Source organism: Budorcas taxicolor, chromosome 4, assembly GCF_023091745.1.
Source record: "Budorcas taxicolor isolate Tak-1 chromosome 4, Takin1.1, whole genome shotgun sequence".
Classification (NCBI taxonomy): Eukaryota; Metazoa; Chordata; class Mammalia; order Artiodactyla; family Bovidae; genus Budorcas; species Budorcas taxicolor.
The window spans coordinates 16886257-16899207 of NC_068913.1; the positions used below are offsets into that span (position 1 = coordinate 16886257).

At 39.3% G+C, this 12951-nt stretch overlaps 1 protein-coding gene across 2 annotated transcripts; it reads left to right on the top strand.

The window, feature by feature from the left end:
• Positions 1-3759: 3759 nt before the first annotated feature.
• TAC1 (tachykinin precursor 1) lies at positions 3760-12140 on the top strand. 2 transcript variants are annotated; one of them, XM_052639004.1, is made up of 7 exons: positions 3760-3845; positions 4243-4374; positions 5443-5539; positions 5992-6036; positions 6504-6527; positions 8089-8142; positions 11831-12140. In XM_052639004.1, exons 2-7 carry the CDS (start codon positions 4252-4254, stop codon positions 11878-11880), a joined length of 393 nt encoding a protein of 130 aa, XP_052494964.1. In that variant the 5' UTR covers positions 3760-3845; positions 4243-4251; the 3' UTR covers positions 11881-12140. The 2 variants fall into 2 exon arrangements, with proteins under 2 accessions (XP_052494964.1, XP_052494965.1); XM_052639005.1 differs by lacking the exon at positions 5992-6036.
• The last annotated feature ends 811 nt before the right edge of the window (positions 12141-12951 follow it).

Genomic DNA, 12951 nt, shown 5'->3' on the forward strand with positions numbered 1-12951 from the left:
AGAAGAATGGAACTGGAGGAATCCACCTGCCTGACTTCAGACTATACTACAAAGCTACAGTCACCAAGACAGTATGGTCCTGGCAGAAAGACAGAAATATAGATCAATGGAACAAAATCGAAAGCCCAGAGATAAATCCACACACCTATGGACACCCTGTCTTTGACAAAGGAGGCAAGAATATACAATGGAGAAAAGACAATCTCTTTAACAAGTGGTGCTGGGAATAATGGTCAACCACTTGTAAAAGAATAAAACTAGAACACTTTCTAACACCATACACAAAAATAAACTCAAAATGGATTAAAGATCTAAATGTAAGACCAGAAACCATAAAACTCCTAGAGAAAAACATAGGCAAAACTCTCTCCGACATAAATCACAGCAGGATCCTCTATGACCCACCTCCCAGAATACTGGAAATAAAAGCAAAATAAACAAATGGGACCTAATTAAACTTAAAAGCTTTTGCACAATGAAGGAAACTATAAGCAAGGTGAAAAGACAGTCTTCAGAATGGGAGAAAATAATAGCAAATGAAGCAACTGACAAAAATTAATCTCAAAATATACAAGCAGCTCACACAGCTCAATTCCAGAAAAATAAATGACCAAGTCAAAAAAATGGGTCAAAGAACTAAATAGACATTTCTCCAAAGAAGACATACAGATGGCTAACAAACACATGAAGATGCTTAACATCATTCATTATCAGAGAAATACAAATCAAAACTACAATGAGGTACCATCTCACACTGGTCAGAATGGCTATCAAAAAATCTTCAAGCAATAAATGCTGGGAACAGTGTGGAGAAAAGGGAACCCTCTTACACTGTTGGTGGGAATGCAAACTAGTGCAGCCACTATGGAGAACAGTGTGGAGATTCCTTAAAAAACTGGAAATAGAACTCCCATATGACCCAGCAATCCTACTGCTGGGCATACACACCAAGGAAGCCAGAACTGAAACATACACATGTACCCCAGTGTTCACTGCAGCACTGTTTACAATAACCAGGACATGGAAGCAACCTAGGTGTCCACTGGCAGATGAATGGATAAGAAAGCTGTGGTACAATATACACAATGGAATATTACTCAGCCATTAAAAAGAATGCATTTGAATCAGTTCTAATGAGGTGGATGAAACTGGAGCCTATTGTACAGAGTGAAGTAACTCAGAAAGAAAAACAGCAATATAGTATATTAATACATATATATGGAATTTAGAAGGATGACCCTATTTGTGAGACAGCAAAAGAGACATAGATACAAAGAACAGACTTTTGGACTCTGTGGGAGAAGGCGAGGGTGGGATGATTTGAGAGAATAGCATTGAAACATATATATTACCTTATGTGAAACAGATCACCAGTCCAAGGTCCAGGCTTGAAACAGGGCACTCAAACCCAGTGCACTGGGACAACCCTGAGGGATGGGATGGGGAGGGAGATGGGAGGGGGGTTCAGGATGGGAGACACATGTACACCCATGGGTGATTCATGTCAATGTATGGCAAAAACCACTATGACATTGTGAAGTAATTAGCCTCCAATTAAAATAAATAAATAAATTTTTAAAAATAAAAAAAGGAGGCCTTCTATTTTTCTTTGAAGAATGAAAATACTTCAATTGTGTTTAAATAAATGAGGTCATAATTATACTAAATTTGGAGGGGGAGGGCCATATTTGAATGTATTAATTTACCAACTCATTATTTTAATAATTGGTAAAAGGAAGTAACCAAGCACTTATCCTATCTTTCCTATATTAGCCATTTCTTAGAGTAACTACATAATTGTTGGGAAAAATTTTATATGGAAGGAATAGGTTGAATAATAAATAAAATATGAATGAGAAAATCATAGTAACACTATTTTGGAAGTACTACTGTTAATGGATCCAAAATGGTCAGCAACAGCTGCTAACTCTCAAAAGGAGAAACAACCAGATATCATGTGCTTCCTAACAATACATGCAAAGTAACTTTGTCAAAAAAAAGCAAACCAAGATGACATTAAACTTCTAGATACAAATACCAATTAACTGGAAATAGAACAGAGGAACAAGTTAAAAGAAACCATTAGGAGGCAATCAGCAAACTCCCAAACTCAGGACACTATACTGAGCAGTTCTTATCTATAAAATATATATACAGAGAGGACTATAGATTAGGGAAGATTTAAGAGATATGCGAACTAATTGCAATTTATAAACGTTGTTACAATTCTGATTTCAACTAGTAAAGTGTATGGGGGAGGGACCCATAAAACAATGAGGACTATTTGAACACTGGACATTAATATAAAGAATTATTTTATTTTATGTTGCTTTTAGGTGGAATAATAGCATAGTTCTTTTATTTTTTTATCCTTTCTATAGACATGACAAAATATTTAGAGTTGAAATTATGTCTGAGATTTGCTTTGAAATAATCTGAGTTGTGGGGAAATACAAAGCGAAGCTTGCTAATTGTTTCAAGTGGATGATTCTCTACTTTTGTACAAGTTTATAATTTTCCACATAAAAAATTATAGAGAGAAAGAATAGAATGCCTCCTGTTGTGAGGCTAGGCATAAAGAAATGAGATAGACACACAAAAATTCAAACATCAGGGTTACTTAATAAAGAACAACAAATAATAGAGAAAAAATCGTGGCTCTAAGTCAGTTGCAATAAATTATTTCCTTTATACACTATACGAAGAACATCAGAATCAACTGGAAAACATAGTATTTACTAAGGAAAGGGGAGAACACAACACCATCCGAGAGACAGCAGTCATTTAGTCTACAAGGCAAACCATGGGCTCATGAAAACCTGTGATATCTGTACAGAAGCTATTTGCCTAATAGCCTTGTATTGATAATGACTGTCCAATTAACATCTTCACTACACTTGTTACACACAAGAAATCTATGAAGGATCTTAAGAGACCTTTAGTGACAAACAGGAAGGAGCCTGTACATCTCTTAGGGGTTTCTCGTAGGTAACTATAGCTAGCTTGGAACAAAAGATATCCTAAAATGGCACTAATATGAAAGTTCTTCATTCAATGCCACGTTTAAATGCCCCCATCTCCAAAACGTAAAATAAATCTGCTTTCATCCTTTGAAATCCTATGGGACTGGAAAGTCTTTTTCTATTACTGAAAAAAAAAAAATGCCAGTATTCTAGTTGATTTGAAAGAAGGTTGTTCTGCTCACAGAAAGATGCTGTGTCTTGGAAACACTTAAGATACTCTGCAGACGGAAATAGGGGGAAAATGCCCCGCCCCCTCATTTGAAATTCTCCTTTCTTAGCCTGATTTCCGACAATATTTTAATATCTGAAGTTATTTGGCCATCCTTAGAAGTGCAACTTATCCTCTCACGGCACGAAAAAGTTGCCTAAGTCCGAAGAATGAGTCACTTTGCTCTGATGAGTAATCTCAGGTGTCATGGAACCTCGTTCCGAAGAAAGAGGGGAGGGGGCGTCAGATATGCAGACGGAAGAAGACAGGCCGCTGGGTATTGGATGGCGAGAACTCGATATTCCTATAATTGCGTCATTTCGAACCCAATTGGGTCCAGATGTTCTGCGCACCGACGGATTACCGTCTCGGAAACTCTCAATCAGACGCAAGCGAAAGGAGAGGAGGCGGTTAATTAAATATTGAGCAGAAAGTCGCGTGGGGAGCGTGTCACGTGGGTCCCGAGACTCGGCGAGCCTGGGATAAATACCGCGCGGCAGCCAGCAGGCAAAAGACCGCGCTGCTGACCTCCTCCAACGTTGCTGCGACCGAGAGTGCGCAGCGCCCCGCGAGTGCTCAGACCAGCAGAGGAACCCCCGGGCGGGTCAGCTGCGGTAAGTGCCCGCTCGCTGTACTGCGCGCTTTCCGCGCCGCGCACCGCTCCGAGGCGGCGTCTAGCAGGGCTGGATGGGCGGCTGCTGCGGACAGCGGGGAAACAGCCGGGGGACAACTGGGGGGCTGCGAGGAAACGGGTATCCCAAGTGCTTTATCCCTCCTTGTCTTCCACCCGTACAGCCTCCTGGCTTGAAGGTATGGATTGGTGGTTGGAAGCTGGGGATTTGGGGTCTAGGAAGAAGGGAATTTGAGATTTTAGGGCTTGTCTTTCCTAACATGCACATGCAGGACTTTAGCCCTTTAGGTGGGTTGTCTTGTTTCAATCCGCCCTGAGTTCTGTTATGGGATCAAAAATTCTTTTTTTCCCCCTCTGCCTTTTCTCCCTACTCTTCCCAGAAATCCAACATGAAAATCCTCGTGGCTTTGGCAGTGATTTTTCTCGTCTCCACTCAACTGTCTGCAGAAGAAATCGGAGCCAACGATGATCTCAATTATTGGTCCGACTGGTCCGACAGCGACCAGATCAAGGTGAGACCCATTCCCTAGATGGCCTGCGCCCTTCTTCACGGGTTTAGGAGCTGTCACTTACCACCATCCCACCATCACCCCCAGCGATAGCACCCTCGTTAGCCTAGCGGGCTCCGGGATCACAACCAGAGGCAGTGGGAACGAGCTGCGAGGGCTTGTAAAAGGAACGTCATTCCCCTGGGTCCTGCAACCAAGAACCAAGTTTCCTCTCCATCGTCGGGTCTCAGGAACTCTCTGCAGGAATAATACCCTCCCTAAGGATCCCAGGATCCTCACAAGACTGGAAACCTCACAAGGTTTCATCCCCTGGTAACGCGGATTTCGGGGACTAGTCCCGCTGCAAAAGGGCCTGGAGTTTGGAAACGCTGGGCAGGGACTGAGAGCGCGTCCGACGCAGGCCAAAGCAGGGGCAAGTGGCCAGTTGCTGGGGGCCTGGAGAGGCGCAGGTGGGTGGGAAGCTAACTTCCGGCCTTGACTTTTATTTTACCGACCTGAAGACATAGCCGCAAGTCTTCCTTTAGATTGCTCGCAGGCTGCTTGCGCGAGGGACCCACATGCAGCAGGAACAGTTGAGAGCCATGCACTGCTAGTCGCTTCTAAAGCGCTGTCACCTTACCTACCACCCCCGGCCAGTCCCTCCCCCTCCCCCCCCCCCCCCCCCCCCCCCGCCACACACACCTGTGTGCATTTAGGGCCGTGATAGGTCGCCGCAGCCAGCGCTTGAGATGAGACAAAGTCCGGTAGCTGAGAGGCTGCTGAGTGAGGGTCTGGGTGCTGGGAGCAAAGAACGGAAAGCGCTCTCAGGGCGTGGAGGCACTGCGCGTCCCGCTAACGGCAAGGCTGGGCTAGCAGGAGGCGGAGGTGCAGGACACCAACTGGGCGGGGAGTGGTGGAGAGAGGGAGCGCCCAGGCTTGAGGAAGCTCGGCTTCCTCTCTCCTCGGAGCTGGTTCTCTAATCCTGGTCTGGCCCCACCGCCAGGATTTGCCCAAGGCTGGAACGCACTCCGAATTCCCAGTGCCTCGAACTGGTTGCCTTCAGGCCCGATAATCCGTGTGTTTGTCCTCTAGGAGGAAATGCCTGAGCCCTTTGAGCATCTTCTGCAGAGAATCGCTCGGAGACCCAAGCCTCAGCAGTTCTTTGGATTGATGGGCAAACGGGATGCTGGTGAGATGGGCAGTCGTCTCTCTCTGTCTCTCTGGGCAACCCACACACATACACTCCCACTCAAGGTCTTAGCTGGTGTTCAGAGCACCCAGTCTCTCTTGCTCTATGAGCAGAGATTTCCACTCTAAAAGGGTATATCTCCTGGGGCGCGACTCTGGCCCTCACCTCACTAACACACATGTGCCCACGGAGGGAGGGAGATCCATCTGAACCACCAAGAACAGGAATCAACCTTTTTAGCTAAGTGCTTCCTTGCCCAAGGATCCAAACTGACAAGCAACAGGAGGGCTCAGGGTACTCAGTAGGTTCTCAGTGCTTGTGGAAAACTGACTTTAGATCACTGGGGTTAGAGTAGATTCAGCTGCCAGTGTCTTCTGATAGAAGAGCAATCTCCTTGAATTCATCACACCATCAGTGGAATGTGTGGTTAACGTCAATTTGTCTCTTGTCAGATTCCTCAATTGAAAAGCAAGTGGCCCTGTTAAAGGCCCTTTATGGTAAACATTTCTATAAATCTTTATTTTACTATTGTGAATGCACATGTGTAAAGAAAGCCTTTTGTGGACTCAACTACAGATTCTTGATAATGCCTGTTGAATTGAAGAGATGTGTTTGCTCTCTCTCTCCTGAGAATCAGAGGCGATGGACCTTGAATGCATGTCTCATAAGAAAACAAGAGATGTGGTATGGTCAGGCAGTTATTAGCAAACTTCAGAAGTCTCATAGACCTCAGTTTGAATCTGTGGCCCATATAAACCAATTAAAAGCATTCCTTTTGCTAAAACATTGCTTCTATTATTAATAATTTGGTTAGCATTTATGGTTCTGCTATATTTCTCAGGATAGTACATGAATGAGAAATGTTGCATTATTTTTAAAAACTATTTGTTTTATAGTTCTCTTTTAAAATGTAGCTCCTTTTAAGCAAATCTATTGCTTGCTAATTTTATCTTTCTTTCTATAGGACATGGCCAGCTTTCTCACAAAAGTAAGTTCCAAATTATTTTGACATTTATCAAATGCAAATATAAATTATATTGAATTCCATTTTATATAATATCTAATTTTCTGTTGTAATGTAGGACTTGATATTTTTAATTAACATGATTTAAGAATGGAGGATACTCATATTACATCCAGAACATAATTGTTTAAAGTTCCGTTGTTTAAACATATCATACCTACCATAAAGATGGATTATATTAAAAATCCTCTAGCTCCCAGTTAAACTGTAGTTGAATTCCTGATCCACAGAAACTGAGATAATAAATATTTGTTGTTATTTTAAACTGCTAAAGAAAGAAAAAAGAAGAGGGAAAAAGGAAAGGAGGGAGGAGTCCTTTAATTCATACAAACTGTTAGTTTTAGGTAAGAATTTCAATCCTAGGGGTAAAACTCCATCACACCTTCCTCTTCCCTGATTTTCACCCTGCCACTTCCACTGCAGAAACAAAAGCAAAAACAAAAACTGAAGCATTTATAGGCATCTCCAGGTTCATTTTAGTATGTTGGATTCCATGTTGACATAATTTATTAGAGTAATCCAGCAGTCAGTTAAGAAGATGAAGTGAATGTCTGAGTAGAGAATCCATACTAAAGTAAAGACAGAAATGTATCAATAGTTTTGTGATCCCATGATGGGATGGGAGACCTCAGTCTTTCCAAGCATAGTGAAACATTCTTAGGGCAGCAAAGATGGCAGAATTGTGGCACTTGGCAGTCATTAGATTGCAGTCTCCTAGTTAATGGAACCAGAGTTGCAGAAAGTCCCAGGGATCAATCTTAATCACACTCACTTAGCCCAAGGTGCAATCCAACTTGGATTCTGGCTCACTGAGGGCAGAGCAGGCCACACCAAGATAGCAGCCATGTAGTATAAACCAAGCTAATGTAGTATAAACCAAGAGATATTCTACCACTAGAGGTAAAATAATCATCCTTTCCAGAGGTTTCATCTTTGAAAATAAACATTTTCATATTTATTTTCTCAGGATTTTACTTTCAAAGGAATTATATATAGCACAATTCTATGTGATGAAAATAAATGTACTCTATTAAATCAAAACTTACTTTTTCCAAAGGAAATTTTTTTTAATCCAGTAAAATAGAGATAATGACCTTTAGAAATTTATACTTATTAAGTATAGGATTCTGATTTAACTAAACTTTAGTTTCCTGAGAAATATAGCATATTCAGTAATATGAGGATATTTCTATCACACATATGTGACGCTGACTTCCTAAAAATCAAAGCTTGCTCAAATAGCCACAATATTTAAAGCATTATATAAAACACATAAAATAGAATATGAATAAAGTATACTTGCTAATATTTAGATATAGAATTGAGAAAAGTGCTTTCATTGTATTATTTTATTTACTAAGACTTACTAGGAGTCTTTATTTCTTCAGGCTCACCAAAACTTGAAATAGTTATGCATTTATTATATAGGCATATATTTGGAAGCTTGCTTTTCTTGGTACTAGTTATAACAGTTTATTTGCTCAGATATATACATATTAAAATACCCCTAAATGTATTTTTCCAGGGCATAAAACAGATTCCTTTGTTGGACTAATGGGCAAAAGAGCTTTAAATTCTGGTATGTATAAAACCATGACTGGACATAAACAGTATCTTAAATCTACTGCTACTTTCTCAAGGCATTCTTTTCAAACTATTAAACAGGAATAATAAAATTAAAATGAGTACTTATGTTGAAAAAATCTAACTGCAATAAATAAATCCAAGAATGGATTTATAGCTGATTGAGCGAGCTAATACCACAACAGCAGTCTATCTTTCTCAAACTCCTAGTGTCTTCCCCTTTTAATCATTACCTAATCCGAATTTTGGGCTAGTCCAATACCCTTTCTCTTATATCTGTTCAATAAGCTAAACTTTACCTTACTGAACTAAGAGGGGTGGGGAAGGTGAAGGGGGGATTAAAACCAAGCTAATTAGAAAGTCTTACAAAAGGTTAAATCTGACAGTCTTCTAACACAGAAATAAACAAAAACAAATCCATTTTTACAAATCACTTGCTCTTTATGAAATTATAATAGCTCATACTCTATACCTCCTGATGAATGTTTAACACTAGGAGAGTAACATAGTCCATTCCAGTGCCTTAAAAAGAGAAACCATCAAATTATCCTAGAGGGTTTTAATCAGTCCTGGCTATAAAACCCTTAAAGAGAAGGAGTGCTACAGTTCTCTAATTCTGAACAACTCTTTCACTTGATATAAAGACTGCATATTTCCTTTCTTTTCTTTAGTTTCTATATTGTATGTAAATGCCACTTGTATAGATCTGAAAACTCATTTCTTAACTCATTCATCATAGTATTTTCAAGGTTAAATAACCCCTGTATCTTTTTCCTAGAGACTGATATTTTGTAAAGCTCATTCAGGCCTTATAATCAATAGGTTATTTTTCTTAGAAAAGCTATTCAAATTCTCTGTTTAACTTCAGTGAAATTAAAATTAAAATACTAATCATGTAATTAATTAGAAAGTAATCATCACCCATCTTTCCCATTTAGAGTATTTCCAGTTTCCTGAAAACCTATAACTAAGATGTGCTGACTTAACTAATCTGAAAAAGTCAAGCAAAAATGAGATATTTTAGCCTATATATTGGTTCTCTACCTTGAAAATTTAGATAGTACTTTTGTATTTCTTCATCAATAATTTGGAGGGTTCTCAATTTTAAAGAAGTTGTGAATGTACATAATGAAACACTAAAATTGTTTTATTACTATGTATTATCTTCCACCTTTTAGAAATGGAATATAAGTTTAAACCACATTGGCGTTATATGTATCAGAAGTGTAACACTAGCCCTTATATACCTGTGGTTTTCTTGAAACCATGCCAGTCATCAACTTTTCATTTTCAGAACTGACACAGGTTTCAGAACATGCTTAACTTTACGAATAATATAGATATGTGCAATTTGGAACAAATTAGATGCTATTAAAGGTACTTAAAATAGTAATATAATTATAGATAGTATTAAATAGAATCATTATATGAATCACAGTCAATGACTAAATCTTTGCTCCTCCATTTTAGTTAAGAAAATATCAAAGGAAAACATGGGCAAACATGTAATCTATAACCAATCAGGTACTTTGGCATATAATTAGTTGAGGCAAGGTTATCATAGTGTCTACCACCTACAGCCATCTGATCCTTACCCTGTTGTGGTAAGGACCTTTGACAATCTGACAAGCCTAGAAACCATCTTCCCAGGGAAACCCTCATCAGTTCATACACACAAACATTTATGGTTTTAGAGGGTTCAAGGACCAGGTGAGAACTTTGCTTCCAGTTAAGACATTGTTTACCAGCGTGATCACTAATCTGCCTTTGGTCAGTTTACATTAGCATTCACCTCCTTTGTCTGAGGAATAGAATTATATTATGAATGCTTGCCAGCTTTGTACATGTTTGACATGTACACTATTAAAAACATTCAGCTTATTGTTGACCTCACTTAAGTGAATGCTGTATACAAATGAGCATCTGCTCAGTGGTAAAGGAGGGAAGCGACAACACTGGAGCCTTTACCTACCTTCTCTTTCGGCAAACCCTTCTCAATGAGAAAATTGGTTAGAGTGGCATCTATGATTCCTGATGTCGTTCACAGTTCTATATAAAGTCAGTATTTTATCCATGCATACTGAATTTTTAAAAGTGCAGTAGTTTTAAAAATCATTTATCATGTAAATCTAAGTGTATAAAGTATTAGCTAAAATAATGAAAAATGGACATAAGTATTTTGATCACAAAAATCTGATCCTTATTCTTTTGTGGCTACAGACCCCTTTGAAATTATGTTTAATAATATAATTTGGTACTTTTTTCTTTCCACATAGTCAAAGTACTTAAATTACTTGCTGGCTATATGTTAAATACCTTTGGAAAAAGTGATTAATGTTTCACAGGCCATTTAGGGTGCTAGGAGGTAAGTTAAACTATGTTGTATTTAGATGATACAGTTACCCTACTTATAGACAATGAGATTGTTTTTAGTCTCATGGACAGTCTGTCATTGGAAGGAATCCAGAGGACAGGAAGAAACCTTCACACTATTAGGTACCCCTATCCTGGTGCATCAGTGGTAAAGAATCTGCCTCCAGTGCGGGAAACATGAGTTCGACCCCTGGGTCAGGAAAGAAAGAAAGTGAAGTCGCTCAGTCATGTCCAACTCTTTGTGACCCCAAGGACACCAGGCTCCTCCATCCAGGGGATTTTCTAAGCAAGAGTACTGGAGTGGGTTGTCATTTCCTCCTCCAGGGAACTTCCCGACCCAGGGATCAAACCCAGGTCTCCCACATTGTAGACAGACACTTTACCGTCTGAGCCACCAGGGAAGTCTGGGTCAGGAAAATCCCCTGGCAAAGAAAATGGCAACCCACTCCAGTATTCTTGCTGGGGAAATCCCATGGGCAGAGGAGCCTGGCAGGGTATAGTTCATTAAGTCACAAGAATGAGACAGAACTTAACAACTAAACCACCACCACCACATACCAGAAATCAGCAAACTTTTTCTGTAAACAGCCAGATGGTAAACATTTTAGACTGCGTGAACCATGCAGTCTCTGGAGGAACTACTCAGATCTGCCATTTTAATGTTAAAGTAGGCAAAGACACCTGGAGAAGGGAATGGCTACCCTCTCCAATATTCTTGCCTGGAGAACTCCATGGGCAGAGGAACTTAGTGGGCTACAGTGTGTAGGGTCACAGAGTCAGGCACAACTGAGCAACTAACACTTAACTAACTTAGGCAAAGACAATACATAAATGAATGGGTGTGCCCATGTTCCAATAAAATGTTATTTACAAGAAAAGATGGTGGACTGGATTTGGCCCATGACCTATATATAGTTGGTTGACTATATCCTGGAATAAAAGCCCCGCATTTTGCTTTCATCCTCCTACTATTCCTGTTTACTTTAGGCACTATCTTTTCTGTAAATCACCAAGGTGTCTGTCACTGCTTGAGAAAGCTATGGAGAATCAATATTGCAATATATTGTGGAAGTATACTTTGAGGGCATCAGGTCTATAAGGATGACCAACATAACCAAGAATTCTGTGGATAGATCACTGTCAATCATGATAAAGACTGAGACCCGAATAGAAACACAAATAAGACTCTTAGAAATACTTCAGTCAAGGGATAAAGTAATGAGTTTAAAATAAATTTCCTATGCCTTGAACTTTGTTTACCTGTGTCAGTGATCCTCTTAACAAACCCTTTACCTTCTCTTTGTTCTCAGTGGCTTATGAAAGGAGTGTGATGCAGGATTATGAAAGAAGACGTAAATAGACTACCTAACATATTTATTGAGCTTCATTTGTGTCAGTGGTCAAAGAAAGGTAAAATGAGACATGTACTACGAGGAATAATTATTTATTTAATAATTGTTGTTTTGAGTTTAAAACTCAAGAAGTATTTATTTTTCATATTGTGGCAATATATGTTGTAAAAAAATGTGTTGTAATTCTAATATGACAACTCAGTCAGAGGTAGAAATCAGTGGTAACATCTCAACAGAGCACAGTGTTCAATGAAGTTGTAAAAACCTATCAAAGATATATTCTCCAAAGAAAGGAATCATTTCTATTTCTTGGAAGCAGTCACATCAGCTAATACTATGGAAAAGAAATTCATATATAGGCTGTGCTTCTCCATTTATTTTCATGGTGAAAATGTGCTGAGAGTTGGTATCAAACTGTGTTAGTTCCCTGCAGCATGTTTCATGTTTTGTGGCTATATAGAGACATTTAAAAAGTTTTTCTGTGATTCTAAGGTATTTTATTGTACAATGTGTCATAATAGTTAACATCTTAAATAAAAGAAAAAGTATCTTAAATTGGGCCTTATTCTTTCATTAACCTTTATGTCTAATTGGCAACCTTTCTTTTAGTGGATGAGATATGTTCCAACCTGTTTTGGCTGTAAAATAATGAAACATACAGCTACTAAATTTCTCTTTCTTAAGGAAAATGACTAAATGTAGTCACAGTTTCTCTTTCCCCCACGCATGCACTTGTTGTTGGGATCATTCATGGAGAAAACAATTACATTCTGGTTACCCAAACAGTAAAGGCTCAGTTCTGTTTACGTGTGTTTATGATTCTCTTTTTCAAATAGAGCAACAACCTACTTTAAAGATGCATTTTACTGATTATTTCCTTGTTGAGTAAGACAGCAGCACAGTACTATTTCAGTCCTCCTTAAAGCCCAGGGATAAGTGAACCAGTGTTTGAGTCTCACTAGAATTAAGACACTAAACCAAACTCTCACAAAGGTCACTGGAACATGCAGAAAGATAGGGAGCTGATAATATGGCATCACCCCCGTAACAAAGATAGAGCCCCTATCTTACATTTCTAA